Here is a 14261-nt window from a genome sequence, read left to right as displayed (position 1 = left end):
TTTGCAGATGAGCGGTCATCAAGTCATCAACGGTCAATCACCTTGTGTACCAGGGTTTTTCTGTATTTCATTAAGCGCCATTTATGTCAGGGAGTGAATTTGCACATTCACTCGGCTCATCACTCGGAAAATCGTTTGGGTATGAAAGCCGAAAAACGTCACGAAAAACGCTGGCGATATGCGAGTGCGATTATTGTCTTTACAGCATTAAAGGGGCTGTGAATTAAGACCACAATTTGAACCCAAGCTTTTGTTATATAAGAGGGAATCGTATTCAAGCGAACATCCTGTAAGTGTCAGACCTGAAAACGCCCTTGTTACTGAAATAACAACTGTTATTGACAACAGGCTCAGCGAACGGCAGGTTCTGGAATAATGCACCTATCTATAGATAGGTTGAACACTGCCTCCACAGAAGAATATCAACACCTACTTCTCTAGCCCTGCCCACTGGTTCGCGCATGACAGTACTGAAACTTCCAACTAAGTCAACTACGCAAGCTGCTATCCAATCATAGCAGTGGGCGTTTACTTCCAAGTCTTCTATGCGGCCCGCCCCTAAAAACCGAGCGTTTCTCCAGCCGGCCTCAAAACCAGGTTAGAAAATAGCCTATTACTTATTGATTTTGATGTTTTCGAATGTAAAAACCACGCGAACATCATACGTAGACATCAGACAATAGACATAAACAATAAAAACAGCCAGTTCACTGCACCTTTAATATAAACCTGTCACAGGCAATGTTTTAATTATATTTCACATGAGGGCTGTCAAGATTTTTCTGTTTAAAAGAGTTTCATGTATTGGATTGAGTTCTGACTTGAGCTTTCTGGTCAGGCAATTCATGCAGGTCTGAATCAACAAGGTTTAAATCTTTGTTCCAGACTTAAATTCTCCCATTGCAGGTTTGCAGAATAGTCTCACGGTTTTGTCAAGGAATAAATATCGATAACGCCTGAAAAAGACCTTTAATGCACACTAGACATTTTTTGTTTAAAAAGTTAAACTACTAAGCCCATCAAGCATTTTTCCATATGCCTTCTCCAACTCGCCTTTAAAATGCTGATGAACAGTTTAGTAGTGTAAACACAGTATCGACAGCCCTGCCTTGACAACTGTATTATCCACTTACGTAATTATTCACTCAGCCGTGAGAATCTGGTCCATTAGCCATGCCAAATCTGACATTTTATATTGCGTTTTCAGCCCTGCCTTGCTTTTAAACATAATTACACCCGAGCCCAAACACGATCGCAAAAGTTCGCTTGTTAACTAACGCTTCTGTGATCACTTGTGCAATTGTAGGTTGCAGTCTGGACAGAATTGACAGGTCTTTAGCAACTAATCTTCATGAATGGTAGCCTGCCATTCACACTTATCTATACACACAACTTGAGAGACTTTTAAAGACCTTTTAAAGGAATAGTTCACCCAAAACTTTTTCCCCATTTACTTTCTATAGTAGGAATAAAAATGACTATGGTCACGTCAATAGGACCATTGAAGTTCTCAACTACAGTAGAGTAGATGCTTGACTTTGTAAAATGATGCGTGTTACTTGTTGCTATGGTGTTCTGAATGATTCTGAGCATGTTGCTATACAGTTGTTATGGTGCTCTGAGCGTTTTCTACAGTAGGTGAAAGTCAAAAGAGACCGTGCCCAATTTTTATGATTTTCCGATTTTTAGATATGACCAAGTTTAATAATACTTCAGGTCAAATCCCTAGCCTAAAGTGCGAGCAGTAATAATAGAGTCTGTCATAGCAACGGCAATAATAAAATCACTCACCTGGTCCTCAAAAGAAAGTGCCTGTCCCACATCTCGAGGGAAGCCGTCTATGACTATACCACTGGCGTCTGGAATCTTCATGATCTTCTGCTTGATTTCAGTGATTGTTGTTTCCTAATGGGATGAATGAATACACTCAGGTGAAAATCATGTACTCTATTCACAAATTCAGGAATACTCATCTTGGACATTCAGATTACTTCAATTTCAGATGAGTGTGCACCCTTAAATATGCACCTATTATAAACCCTGTTTCTGTATGCAATTTGCTTCTCATATGTTGAGTATCTACAGTAAACAGCAAATGTGCTTTGTGATTCCGGGCTACACTGTACAGTATGTTGAATCCCATTAAATTAGTTTGGATGAAATTGTTTTAGATTAGCTGAGCTTTAAGGCAAACATTCAATGTAAAGGAGAAATTTACAACACATTCATGCATTAAAAAGATTAAATACGGTATGCATTTAAATTAAATTATATTGTTAATTCCAAAAATATTATGTTTTTACTGGGATTATTTTACTGTCATTGAGGAATGCAGGACAACTAAAGGCATTGGGGGTGGAAAATGTTCAGGCGTAGCAAATCTAATGATGTGGATGGCATCTTTTGCAACAGACAGTAAAAGACTGCTCTAAAAATAACTCTTACATCAGTCACCATTGTCGCCTGGTTTGGAATGTAATTTGTACAACCAAATTCTGTCTTTTCCATTTTACCACTACATGAAGCAACCCTTGCAATGTTAAAGTGCAGAGTACAAGTTTATGATGAAGACCCTCCTCGAAAACACATACATTCTTCCACATGCAAAACTTCACATTCCAAAACATTGTTTGCACCATATCTGGATCCAACAACCTGCTTTACAGATTTGTATGAAACACAGTTGCAAACACTATAAGGCAAGAATAGTCATATGTCCAAGTGTGTCAGTCCGACAAAAAATGAAAAATCATAGAATTTTGGACAAAGTCATTTATGCAGCCTATTCTAAATAAATAGATTTTTTGGACTAAAGAGAAACGTTCAGTTCAAAAGCAAGGAACATTTCTCTCACTGCAAAAAATTCTGAATTTCATACTGTTTGCTCTTGTTTTCCCAAATAAAGATACATGAAGAAGCAAAATGACCTAAGGGACAGTTCACCCAAAAATAAAAATTCTGTATTCTTTCACTCACCCTCGAGTTGTTCCAAATCTGTTTAAATTTCTTTGTTCTGATGAACACAGAGAAATATATTTGGAAGAATGCTTGTAACCAAACAGTTCTTGGCCACAATTGACTATAGTAGGAATGTGTTGTCCCTCAGTGTTGCTTTTCCACACTTGGAGCAACTAACGTTACGGGAGTCAAGGGTTTCAAAGATGATGCCATGGTAACTTCTGGACAGGCAGGTACATGTTATGATTCGATTTTGATGGGTTTTGATTATGTTGCTTATGTAGTTTGTGGACCTTTATGCATTACATCATTACCCAGCGTCTAACGGGAACTATGCTGCATCTAATCCCATTTTAAAGCTGTTTTTTATGGTAGCGGTTTTCGCTATTGTAGTAATGTTACTTACTTTGTACTGTAACATGTTCTCACTGGTGAATGAGGCATGATTTCATTGGAATTGATCCAAGACCTTCTGGTTTGTTCGCGTTCATGTGTATTGGAGGAGGCGTGGCTTTGGACGGCGATTCGCATGGAGGGTGGGATCATGATTTCAGTGCTAGCAGGCTAAAGTTAGCATCTTACCAAATCGTCTATTCCACCTTTAAGTCTTGCTTTCTAAAAAAATAATAAAGTTAATTGAGATAATGCTTAAAACAAGAAAAAAATCCACCAATGAGGTAACTTAGCTTAAAAATAAATGTACAAAAAACGTATAAATTACATTTTGTCTTGTTTTAAGCATAAATTTACTTAATTTTGACAAAATCTTTAGATATTGATCCTGGAAGACAAAAATACTCAGTAATTCATTTTTTCATTTTTGCAGTGCATAACCCCAATTAGATGAATCGGTATGTCTGTAGTACAAGCATATTTTACAACACCAAGACTTCTTGACCCATATCTTTCCTTTAAAGTCTAAAAACAGTCTCCTTTGTCTCCCTAATCCAGTAAATCGTTAGAAGAAAGTGTCTTTTATTTCTCTGGCAGTATCAGGAGGCTGAACTTGACCCGCGTCTCTGTATTATGGGACATTTAATGCAGCTAAGGATTAAATGACTTGGGTTGGTCATTTTATCCTCTAGTCAATAACCTTTGCAGATAGATGGCCTACTTTTAAAACTTACAAAGCATTTTTCAGAAGTGCATTAGGAAAGCAACACCCAGCAGGAGGTCTTATCTTCTGCTTCTCTTTAAAACCTCCTGCCTAAACTATGATGCCCTCATTTCCAACCCCATGCTTCTACGCTCAGCTCTTAAATCGGAAAGCTAATATGCAGGAAAGGGGTGTGTAAGCACATTGTTATAGGCAGGGAATTTGGTAGCTTTAATTATGGTTAAGTCTGGAAACAGACTGAAAAAATATATTCAAACATAGCCTGTCACTTCAAGCGCAGCTACTTTATTCTCAAAGTATGAAATGAAGAGCTATTTCTGGACTTTTTCCACAACATTAAAATACTGTAGTCTTTTGTGTGAGTATTAGAATTGTGTTCACATAGATTTGAGAAACCAAAATGAGTCATTTTTAAAAGAAAAAATAGCAGGGCTTATCAAAAGGATTCATCACACCTGCTTACGCACTTTTCAATTTGTGTTTCAACATTCATGACACAGTTTAACATATTTGTTTGTTACATTGATGTTAAAGGTCCAGTGTGTACGTTTTTGGAGGATCTTCTGACAGAAATGCAATATAATATTCAAAACTGTCTTCGGAGGTGTATAAAGACCTCACATAATGAAGCATTATGTTTTTGTTACCTTAGAATGAGCTATTTTTATCGACATACACCGTGGGTTCCCTTACATGGAATTCGCTATATTGTTTCTACAGTATCCCTAAACGGACAAACATCTCTACAGAGCGAAGAATATGTTATCTCCTTCAGCATGTGACAACATCTTTGTCCTGTGTCAGCCACCGTAGTGCTTCGAAAGGGAGGTGCGAGGGGTGCGAGTGAGCCATTGGTTGTAATTCCGAACCTCACCACTTGATGTCGCTAAAATCTCCACATTACTCCTTTAAGAAATTACCAACTATTGACCGCAGACATAACATTTTTATACTGTAACATGTAACATACAGCACTATCAATTGAAAAATTCAGTTACATGCATTCTGAAGATTAAACCTTTAAATAACACTGAACTACATACCTGTGGTGCCAGTTCCCCATTAGTGATGATTCTGGCAATCAGACTCCACTTCCTGTTACTGGTGGCATTATGGATCATCTTCTTCCTCAGGAGCTCTCCCACCGACACGTATTCAAAGCCATAGCGCTCAGCGATCTTCAGACACTGTGTACCTTTACCACTGCCTGGACCGCCTGTTTGGGAAGAAGGTGGCTGAAGTTTGAACATGAACGTTTGAACCTTTGTACCTGTGAGACACAGCTATGCAATCACGCAAACAACACCCGCATACATATACTGTAACTGTACATATATACATGCATCTGCCAATACTGGCTGACCACAACAATAGAAATCAAAAGTACAAAAGCCCAAAAGAATGAAATCAGAGATGGATGATTGGATCACAAAACATTTAAACTGGCACATAAAAACCAGTCTTGTTCTTTCTAACACAAATGGCTGTGAATTCGGATTTGTGAGAAAAGATCTCAGACGTTGGGCTTACCTATGATGAGGATGACTTTGGGTCTTGGTCTAGAGGGGTCAAACACTTCATACTCCTCTATGAGCTCTGCTGTCTCAGACAGGTCTGAGTCACTCTCAATGGAGAACTGGTTAATGGGTGGGAGGCGCTCGTATCTCCGATATGGGAAGTTGGGGCTGTCTGGGAGCACTATATGAATTAATGCAAATACTTAAGTTAGTCATGAGAGCACCTGATCCTCATCTTTGACCACCTTTGACAGGTATCTCTAGGTTCTCAACCTTTTCATGGATGCGCCCCCCTGTAAACCCATTTAAAGAACTGCCCCCCCCCCATACTGTACATTGAGGATAGAGAAGATAATGTGTAAAATATGTTAGATATAGTATAAACTATATATAAAGAAGCAACAAATACCTGAATATGACAGATCAGATTATAAATGTAACAACCCTGCTTATAAAAACAAAAGAAACCCAAAAGAAACCATCACAGAAATGAATGGTTTCCATTAAAATACCATTGTGAACCATTGGCTTTTTGCATTAAAACCATTACAAAATTGTATTTGGGCATTATTCCAAAAGGATTAATCTGCCAGATCACGAGAGAGGTGCGTGTTTGATTGATTTTAACACGAGCTAGAGTTTATTCGTAGTTTATAACACAGACGCGGTGTGGTGTCATTTGCTCGTTGAAAATAGCGCTTTACACCTTTAATAACTGTCAACAGCTTTAAACAGCCGTCCAAGTTCAGAAATATATGAAAAGGCACTTTATTTACACGCCACACGCACTCTGAACTCATTGGTGAATGAGACTTGCGCTCAGTCTGAAATTACAGTCTGAAAGACAAACATACTTATATGATCTAGCTGTTTCATAAGATGATGTAGAGGTAAGCTAATGCTGCTGCTTCCTGAGTGGACGTTTGCCTACTTTGTAGATTTTAAGCTTTTGTGCGCAGCCTAAAATTGCACTTCGCCGGACCTACAATGAGTCTGCACGGCCGCTCACAGCTTGTTTAATAATGCTCACGTCTTGTTCAATGTTTAATGACTGAACATTGTCCTAATGTTAAGAATGTCTAGCAAGGTTTTCTTTTTTTAATCACATTTCAATCTGTACCTCACACACCTCTGTAGCACCTGACAGCAGATTTGTGGGTGAATTGGCATTTTATCTCTGATTCTTATTATTTATAATTAGAAGAAGATGTTTTGTTTAGTGGACAATCTGACTGTGTAATCTGACTGCATTCATTTGCTTTTTGTGTAGCCAAAAAAAGACAGAAAAACCCCTACTGATGACAGTCATGGTCTAACAAGATCGGAATAATGAATAATGAGCCTGCTGTGTATTATACAACAAAACACCAGCTTGTAGCATTTCTGTTTTGCATGAATTTTATTGTTGCCTTCAATTTACTTCAAGTTCCATTGGCCGATGACTACACCTCATCCCTACTGTTTTCTCAACTCACCGTTTCGGAAAAATGATCGTCGTGATTGCCCACCGTTGAGTGGCGGTAAAGACTTCTTTTCCTGCCCAACGAATGTGTCCCATCGAACTTTATCAGTTCCACCCAGCTCCCTCACCTTCTTAAGACAGGTCTCAAGATAATCTATGGGGTCATCTGGTCGGTAGTACATCAAACCAGTAAGCAGACTCTAGGAAAAAAAGTAACGAGAACATCAGGGAAGATAACCCAAATTTATATAAGGTATTGTATTTATCCATTATTATCTTTGTAAGTATGTTGTCTGTGTATTTAGATGATATTATTTGACTTATTTTTGGACACATGATAAATCCACTTTGTACAGGCCTAAGGCTAAAGTCTATCCTATTTGACATGCAAGTATTATAATTATTATTGTATAAATAACTGTTTGGTAATATACAATCAATGTAAATCGTCACCATCTTTATACAGTTTAGTAACAGAATACTCAAGAAGACCAAACTCTCTAAAAAAGGTTTGTTTTGCTTACTTGATAAATGCTTTAATAGGACAACATCAAAGAAGTTTTGACTCCTGCGTTATACTTTTCACAAAACGGCAGTAATAATACAATAATAGTAGCTTACAGCAACATTCTACTGTAATTGTTCATTTTAATAATACAATTAATAAGCCGTTATACACTGTTATTATTTAGGACATCTACAAGCATAACTGTTTCTGACATCAACGCTCACATAATAAACAACAACAGGCGATCAGTGATGTTGACACACACGATGGATCTTCACGCACACCCGACAACTATAAACACCATAGCCTAATAACCATCTACATGTATAATATCATATATATATATATATCCTAATGCAATGTAACAGTACAGTACTGTCAGAGCTTCAATTCAATAGACGATTCAATAGCTTAGATAAATGTTTCAATTAATCATTACGATTAAATTATCAATCACCAACTAATCATTTGATCTTGCTGTTACCAGTAATATCAAATCAAAACCATACTGATTGTCCTATTTAAGGAATTGGATAGAGTGACTTTCCTAAATATCAAAGAATTAGCAGTGTTTTTTTCTATGCAAGAAACTTATTAATGATATTTTTGCTAGCCTGTGATATAAAAACAAATTCTTTCCAGTGTTCATCAATGCAAAAGTTCCCACACAAATGCTCACCTCAAACAGTTGTGGTATCTCTCTTCTGGAGAGATATTCCTTCGCATCGTTGGTGTTCATATCTGTTTTCAGAAAACTATCAACAGTGTTGCCTTGAAATTGTCTCTTCTCTTTATAAAACAGAGCAGTTTCACGAATCCGTGTTGTTGTTCCGATCTTAACGCATTCTCCAAGTGTCTACTGAACGGATAAAGCGACACTCTCGGTAAATCGCTGTGCATGTACAAACCTCTCCCTTAGTCTTGGTTTTAGTCTCTCACTTCAGTCTTTGAAACCCACCGACACAGTACGATACACCTGCATGCTGCCAGCTCACAGATGGAGTGATTCAAGTCCGCGTATTTGACCAGCTGATGTTGCGCGCCCTTACGACTGAAGCGAGATGCGGTGCAAATACCAAGACAAAACACTACTAGATTTATCATTTTCTTGAAGACAAAACAATTAAACAAATTGAAACTAATTGTATCGTTTTATTATTGTCATACTATGCTATTTTGTGTCATTACTATTATTTTATTGTTATAGCATTATTATTAGGGCTAATACTTGATCTCTAGACATTTGGTATTTTAGGAAGGCACCCGTAAAACAGTGGTATGTAGGCTTCAATCTGTTTTAGTAACATATGCACAATTCAGAAAATGTATTGCTGGGTCTTATAAGGACATGATGACGTTCCTGATTTCATCGGACTACTACAGCAGTCACATAGGGTCACACAGACACCAAATATTCCTGGATTTTGATAGTGGCATGGGAGCCCCCAAATACACCCCCACCATCATTAGCCTATTTTTACTAAGATTAATGGAAATATTTATGAAATTTACTATGTTCAAAATCCAAGCCCCGTGGCATTTTTTTCCATGTCTTAAAATCAGTGCCTGCTTATATGCTCTAAAACACATTATTATGTAAATCAAACAAGGTTTCTGTGTCATATTTTTAAATATCTGTCATGTGAGATGAGATTTGTCTGAGGGGGCAGTGATTGATGCAGTGTCTCGGTTATGAACAGACGGATTTTATTTTTTAATCAATAATCCTTTTTGCAATGTTACGGAAATGCATCTGGCTGGTTTAAAGGTGACAAAGGTTTACATATTGCAAATGTTTGTCATTTTTGTGTGATGCTTGTGTTATTTAAAAACCAGATAAGAAATACTTATAAACCAAGGCCCAAAGGGAAGGCTATGACCAGTGGGACTTTTAGAGGACCTTAGTCAGTGGTGACTTGACTAGTATGCACTGAACTAAAATTATAAGTAGATCAACTAAAACGTACAAAGACGGATTAATGTCGTAAATGCTAATTGATAAATAATAAATAAACAATTAAAAATATTGTATATTAATAAGCAACAATATATGTAAACGTTTCTAATATTTACCATTTCTGTTCAGCATTGATATATTTTCATGTAAAGTATTTGCCTTGTACACTGTGACTTTTATTTTGAAAGATGAGATGTTCCGCAAACCGGAAGTTTGGTGGTTCCTGCCTGCAAACATTACCCGTCACTTAAACAGTGACAACCAAAATGGATAATTACTATTTAATGGCAATATGTACACTTACATGTTTGCTTATCTCCATGCCCCTAGCACACAGTAATAATGTTGAGGTAAGTGTCTTCATTTATGTCTGCTGTAGTGTTAAGAGTATTTGTGATTCATTGTACGTGAAGAAGTGAAGCATAGAGAGCAGGGTCAGTCCCAGCTCATGGAAGACTGATTAAAAGCTTGTTAAAAAAATAGTAATGCAACATATCATGATAATGAACAATATTGTGTACAGTTTCTTTTACGTGCCACCGTCTTCCAGTATGAATGCAACAGACAAACGACAGTGACTTGAGCATAATAAAAGCATGGATTTGGTTGTCCAGTTTAATTAACTCCTGACATTTTAAAATATTTCTGTTAAAACAGGTCAGAAAAAAATACTGGTCGACAATGTTCTGATTGTTTGTCATTATTATTCTTTACAGTTATGTTCTTTTGTATTTTGCAATTGTTTGTTGTAATTATAAAGATTTTTTATGTTTAAAAATGTAATGTTTGTGTTTCCCAAACTGTAAAGGTCTGCTGTCAAAAAGGACAACACTGAAATTTTTTAAATAAAAATTCAAAAATCGTGATAATTATACCATATACCATGACCAAAGATGATCGTGAAAACATTTGATAAGGTCATGCCTAGTTTTTAAATGTTGATTTTGTTTCATACCAGCTTTATTATGATTTGTTTTATATTCTATTTTATAGTTTAAATGGTTAAAAAGTAGTTGATTTCATATTTGACATAATAACAAATCAGCATTGTCCTTGGGTGCACCTTAAAACATGTAAGCTGCTACCCTAGTTTGACAGGGTTTTTTTTGTGGATCACATGCTTTATTTAGTGTTTTTCATTGAACGTTTCATTTACCTTGTGTTTTTTGCTATTATCTTGGCTGACATGTTCCTGTTCAGATGACGACAAAACACACAAGCTGTCATTTCTTTGTCATCTCACTGGCAGACTTTAGACAATGGAAACGTGTTCATCTCTTTGAAAGAATGAGCAAATGTTAAATGAAATGTGTTGTGAGCCGTCAACAAACATACTGCATTGTTTGTTCATATTGTTGACATTGTTTTAAATTTAAGTTTTAAATTCACTTTGAATGTTTAGTCCTGTTCATTTGTTAGTAGTACATTCCTAATAGCGCTGTTTCATTGTGATTGTTTTCTAGACCAAAGCTAGTGAGTTTTTCAGCAGTGGCCATACCAACAACTGGGCAGTCCTGGTAAGTTAAATTATAAGGAATCTTAGTGTGTGTGTATCAATGAATGTGTACATGTTCCTTTCTTTTTAAACATTACACTATGTAAGGAATATAGTAGTCAGAAAGTCATTATGCTTATTACACAGCTGTGCTTCAAGTGAATAAATAAAGTTACATAAAATATCAACTTAAATTTTTTTATCACATAAAAAGAGACCACAAAGTGATATGAGAGACATTAAACTAGCGATATAGCAATATTTAGTTATATAGATAACTCTTTTATGAAAATGTAATTATTGTACTTTTTCCACTTTTTAAGGATAACATGGCCTTTTTTTCTCATATTGTTTTTTAACCCCATAATCATGTTTATGTTTAGGTCTGCACATCTAGGTTCTGGTTCAATTATCGTCATGTGGCAAACACTCTGTCAGTGTACAGGAGTGTTAAAAGACTGGGTATTCCAGACAGGTACATTTAAACACAGTCAATTATTCTCATGTCTGTAGACACTAGGAAACTGTAACAGCACAGCTTAATTGGTTCAAACTGTCCTATTGAACCAGTATAATTGGACAAGTCTGTTTGTATATAATTATTTAACTATTTTTACCTCCTGGGTTTCTCATTATAATGACACGTTATTTTAATAGTCTTTTACACACTGTTTTGCTGTTAGTTACTTTGTGTTCTCCAGAGGCGGTGATATTTGTGTCCAGATCGTGCTGGTGTCTCTAACCACAGCGAAATCTCCTGCCATCTTCCCGTCTGCTCTAATTAGTTTTGTTTGCTCTGCTTTCCCCAGTCACATCGTGCTGATGCTGGCCGATGATATGGCCTGTAACTATAGAAACCCCAAACCAGCCACCGTGTTCAGCCATAAAAACATGGAGCTCAATGTGTATGGAGATGACGTGGAAGTGGATTACCGTGGCTACGAGGTGAGCTGCTATTGCCCGGCTTGATTTTACAATAATATCACCCAAGCCAGTCTATTCTTTTTAGCTGGATGAGACAGGAGGGCTGGGCGATATATATCGCGATTAACACTAATTATACATGTCTAAATTGATTCTGTGTTTTATGCACAGCTCTTCTGTGAACTACAGCTCTTTGATCAGTAGGAAGTACTGCTCGATCTAAAATCACTACCAGATTGAGTCGTTTATAACGTGCATTTGAAAATGCAACAGTCGTCAAACACCATCATTATAAATATACTTTATTATCATGAAAATATCTGAAAAGGTTTTAAGAACAGCGATAGAAGGGCTGGGCGATAAATATCGCGATTCACTCTAATTATACATGTCTAAATCGATTCTGTGTTTCATGCACAGCTCTTCCGTGAACTACGGCTCTTTGATCAGAAGGAAGTACTGCTCGACAGGGGCGATTCTAGGTTTTCAATATTAGGGGGGCTCATATATATATATATATATATATATATATAGCCACACTCTAAGCACCACATACTGTATACATTACTAAAATAAATAATTAAAAAAGAATATGCAGAAAAGCATAAAGACAAGGTATTGTTATTCAAATGAATATCACATTAATGGTCAATCTGCAACATTTATAATTCAAAGTGACAACAACAGCCACAAATCCGTATAATAAATGTCACAATCAACTGCTGAATCATTATTTAGTAGGGATAACTTGATATGTTTCCCTGCCATTCATTCTGATTAGCACGAGCGCTGTCACTCCTGTGCAAGACTGCGTGTTCATCTATTACATCCACAATATGTTTTAAATTAATAATACAAATACTGAAGCGTCTGAAAAATGACAAAGAGCTTCTAGGTACACTTTTGTTTCCTGGGAACTCAGAACAATGAATAACACAGCCGCACCAGGCTGAACTACAGTAACGTAACTCTATCTGCCCGTCGACGTCTTTCCGGGGCTGTCAAAACTATCGTCAACTCTTTATAATTTAGGTGCAGAAAAATCAAACAGCACATCATCATGAATGACACATTTCTGTGCGCTACAAGATCATCATGATCGTTTTCTAAAGTATGCCGTCATTGGTGTGAAGTGATGCTTTCATTTTGCTGCAGGTAAACAACTAACGTTAGTTAACGAGGGGTGAACGCAAACTTTTTTACAGTGGATGGGAAAGGGTCTTGTATCGCTCCCACATCATATTAAGCTGGATTTATAACAAAGAATAGCAAAAATGCAGATGTCATGTTAATGCACACACCTTGTAACTTTACTCTGCTTATGACGTTCACTCCAATGTGCTGCTGTGAACTGAAGAATGCGCTAAATAACGCAGCCTAACGCCGTTTTCATAATAAGAGTTTTAAAGGGGACTATAAAGCGATCTCGAATTCTTGTACAGATTACATTATTACTCACAATATTTTAGGGGGGCTAAGCTAGAACTTTGAGACAAAACTTTAGCTCTCCTAAAAAGGGCGTAGCAACGCCACTGCTGCTCGATCTAAAATCACTACAAGATGTAGTCGTTTATAACGTGCATTTGAAGAAGCAACACTCGTCAAACATCATCACTATAAATATACTTTATTATCATGAAAATACCTGAAAAGGTTTGAAGAACAGCGATAGAATATGACAATTGGCATTTCCTGAAACTAATCGTTCTTCTTCTGTTTCCCATATTCTGAGTTTCTGCGTAAGAGCACCTTCTGGCTTTCGGCTGTGGCGGCATTTAACTGTAATTCGTTGAGAAACTGAGAGCATAAGAATCGCACGATATATCGCCCATTTCCTGGAAAAGTGTGTGGCTGCTTTCGAAATTGCATACTTCCTAGCTAATTAGTAGGCAAAAAGCAGTAGGCGAACGAATAGTATGTCCGAATCGTCAGTATTCATAAAACAGTAGGTGAGAAATATCCGGGTGGTGGACAATTTCTCTCGAGATTCGAACGTGCATATACTAATGTTGTGTCCGAATACGCCTACTCACCTACTATGTAGTAGGAGAAAACAGTACGTGAACAGAGCAGTATGTCCGAACTGTCAGTATTCATAAAAGAGTAGCTGAGAAATTCCCGGATGGCCTACCGGTTATGCCCAGATTTAGAAGTACTCAGCGACGGATACTTGGGATACTTCTCTATCCCATGAGGGCACCAGACAGAATACCATGCACATCCCAGTCTCAGCCAACTTTCATGTACAATTAAACATGTTGTTAATTATTGTAAAACTAATGTAACATTAACATTGACCTTGCTTTGTTCTTAAATTGACCGT

General features: G+C 37.0%; 2 protein-coding genes across 2 annotated transcripts in view; one reads left to right on the top strand and one right to left on the bottom strand.

Annotated features, from left to right (window-relative positions):
- The window catches only part of ak5 (adenylate kinase 5), a 74884-nt gene extending 66264 nt beyond the window's left edge, over positions 1 to 8620 (bottom strand). Inside the window, exons 1-5 of the mRNA XM_057334751.1 lie at positions 8242 to 8620; positions 7068 to 7254; positions 5606 to 5773; positions 5119 to 5291; positions 1792 to 1905 (exon numbers count right to left, since the gene is read on the bottom strand). Of these exons, the coding sequence (XP_057190734.1) occupies positions 1792 to 1905; positions 5119 to 5291; positions 5606 to 5773; positions 7068 to 7254; positions 8242 to 8301 (702 nt within the window). The 5' untranslated portion in view covers positions 8302 to 8620. The remainder of the gene's footprint in view (positions 1 to 1791; positions 1906 to 5118; positions 5292 to 5605; positions 5774 to 7067; positions 7255 to 8241) is intronic.
- Positions 8621 to 9707: 1087 nt separating this feature from the next.
- The window catches only part of pigk (phosphatidylinositol glycan anchor biosynthesis, class K), a 33907-nt gene continuing 29353 nt past the window's right edge, over positions 9708 to 14261 (top strand). Inside the window, exons 1-4 of the mRNA XM_057334752.1 lie at positions 9708 to 9869; positions 10983 to 11036; positions 11398 to 11489; positions 11824 to 11959. Of these exons, the coding sequence (XP_057190735.1) occupies positions 9786 to 9869; positions 10983 to 11036; positions 11398 to 11489; positions 11824 to 11959 (366 nt within the window). The 5' untranslated portion in view covers positions 9708 to 9785. The remainder of the gene's footprint in view (positions 9870 to 10982; positions 11037 to 11397; positions 11490 to 11823; positions 11960 to 14261) is intronic.

The sequence above is a fragment of the Triplophysa rosa genome, linkage group LG5 (assembly GCF_024868665.1).
Source record: "Triplophysa rosa linkage group LG5, Trosa_1v2, whole genome shotgun sequence".
In the NCBI taxonomy this organism is placed as follows: Eukaryota; Metazoa; Chordata; class Actinopteri; order Cypriniformes; family Nemacheilidae; genus Triplophysa; species Triplophysa rosa.
This window is presented reverse-complemented; position numbering and strand designations above follow the sequence as displayed.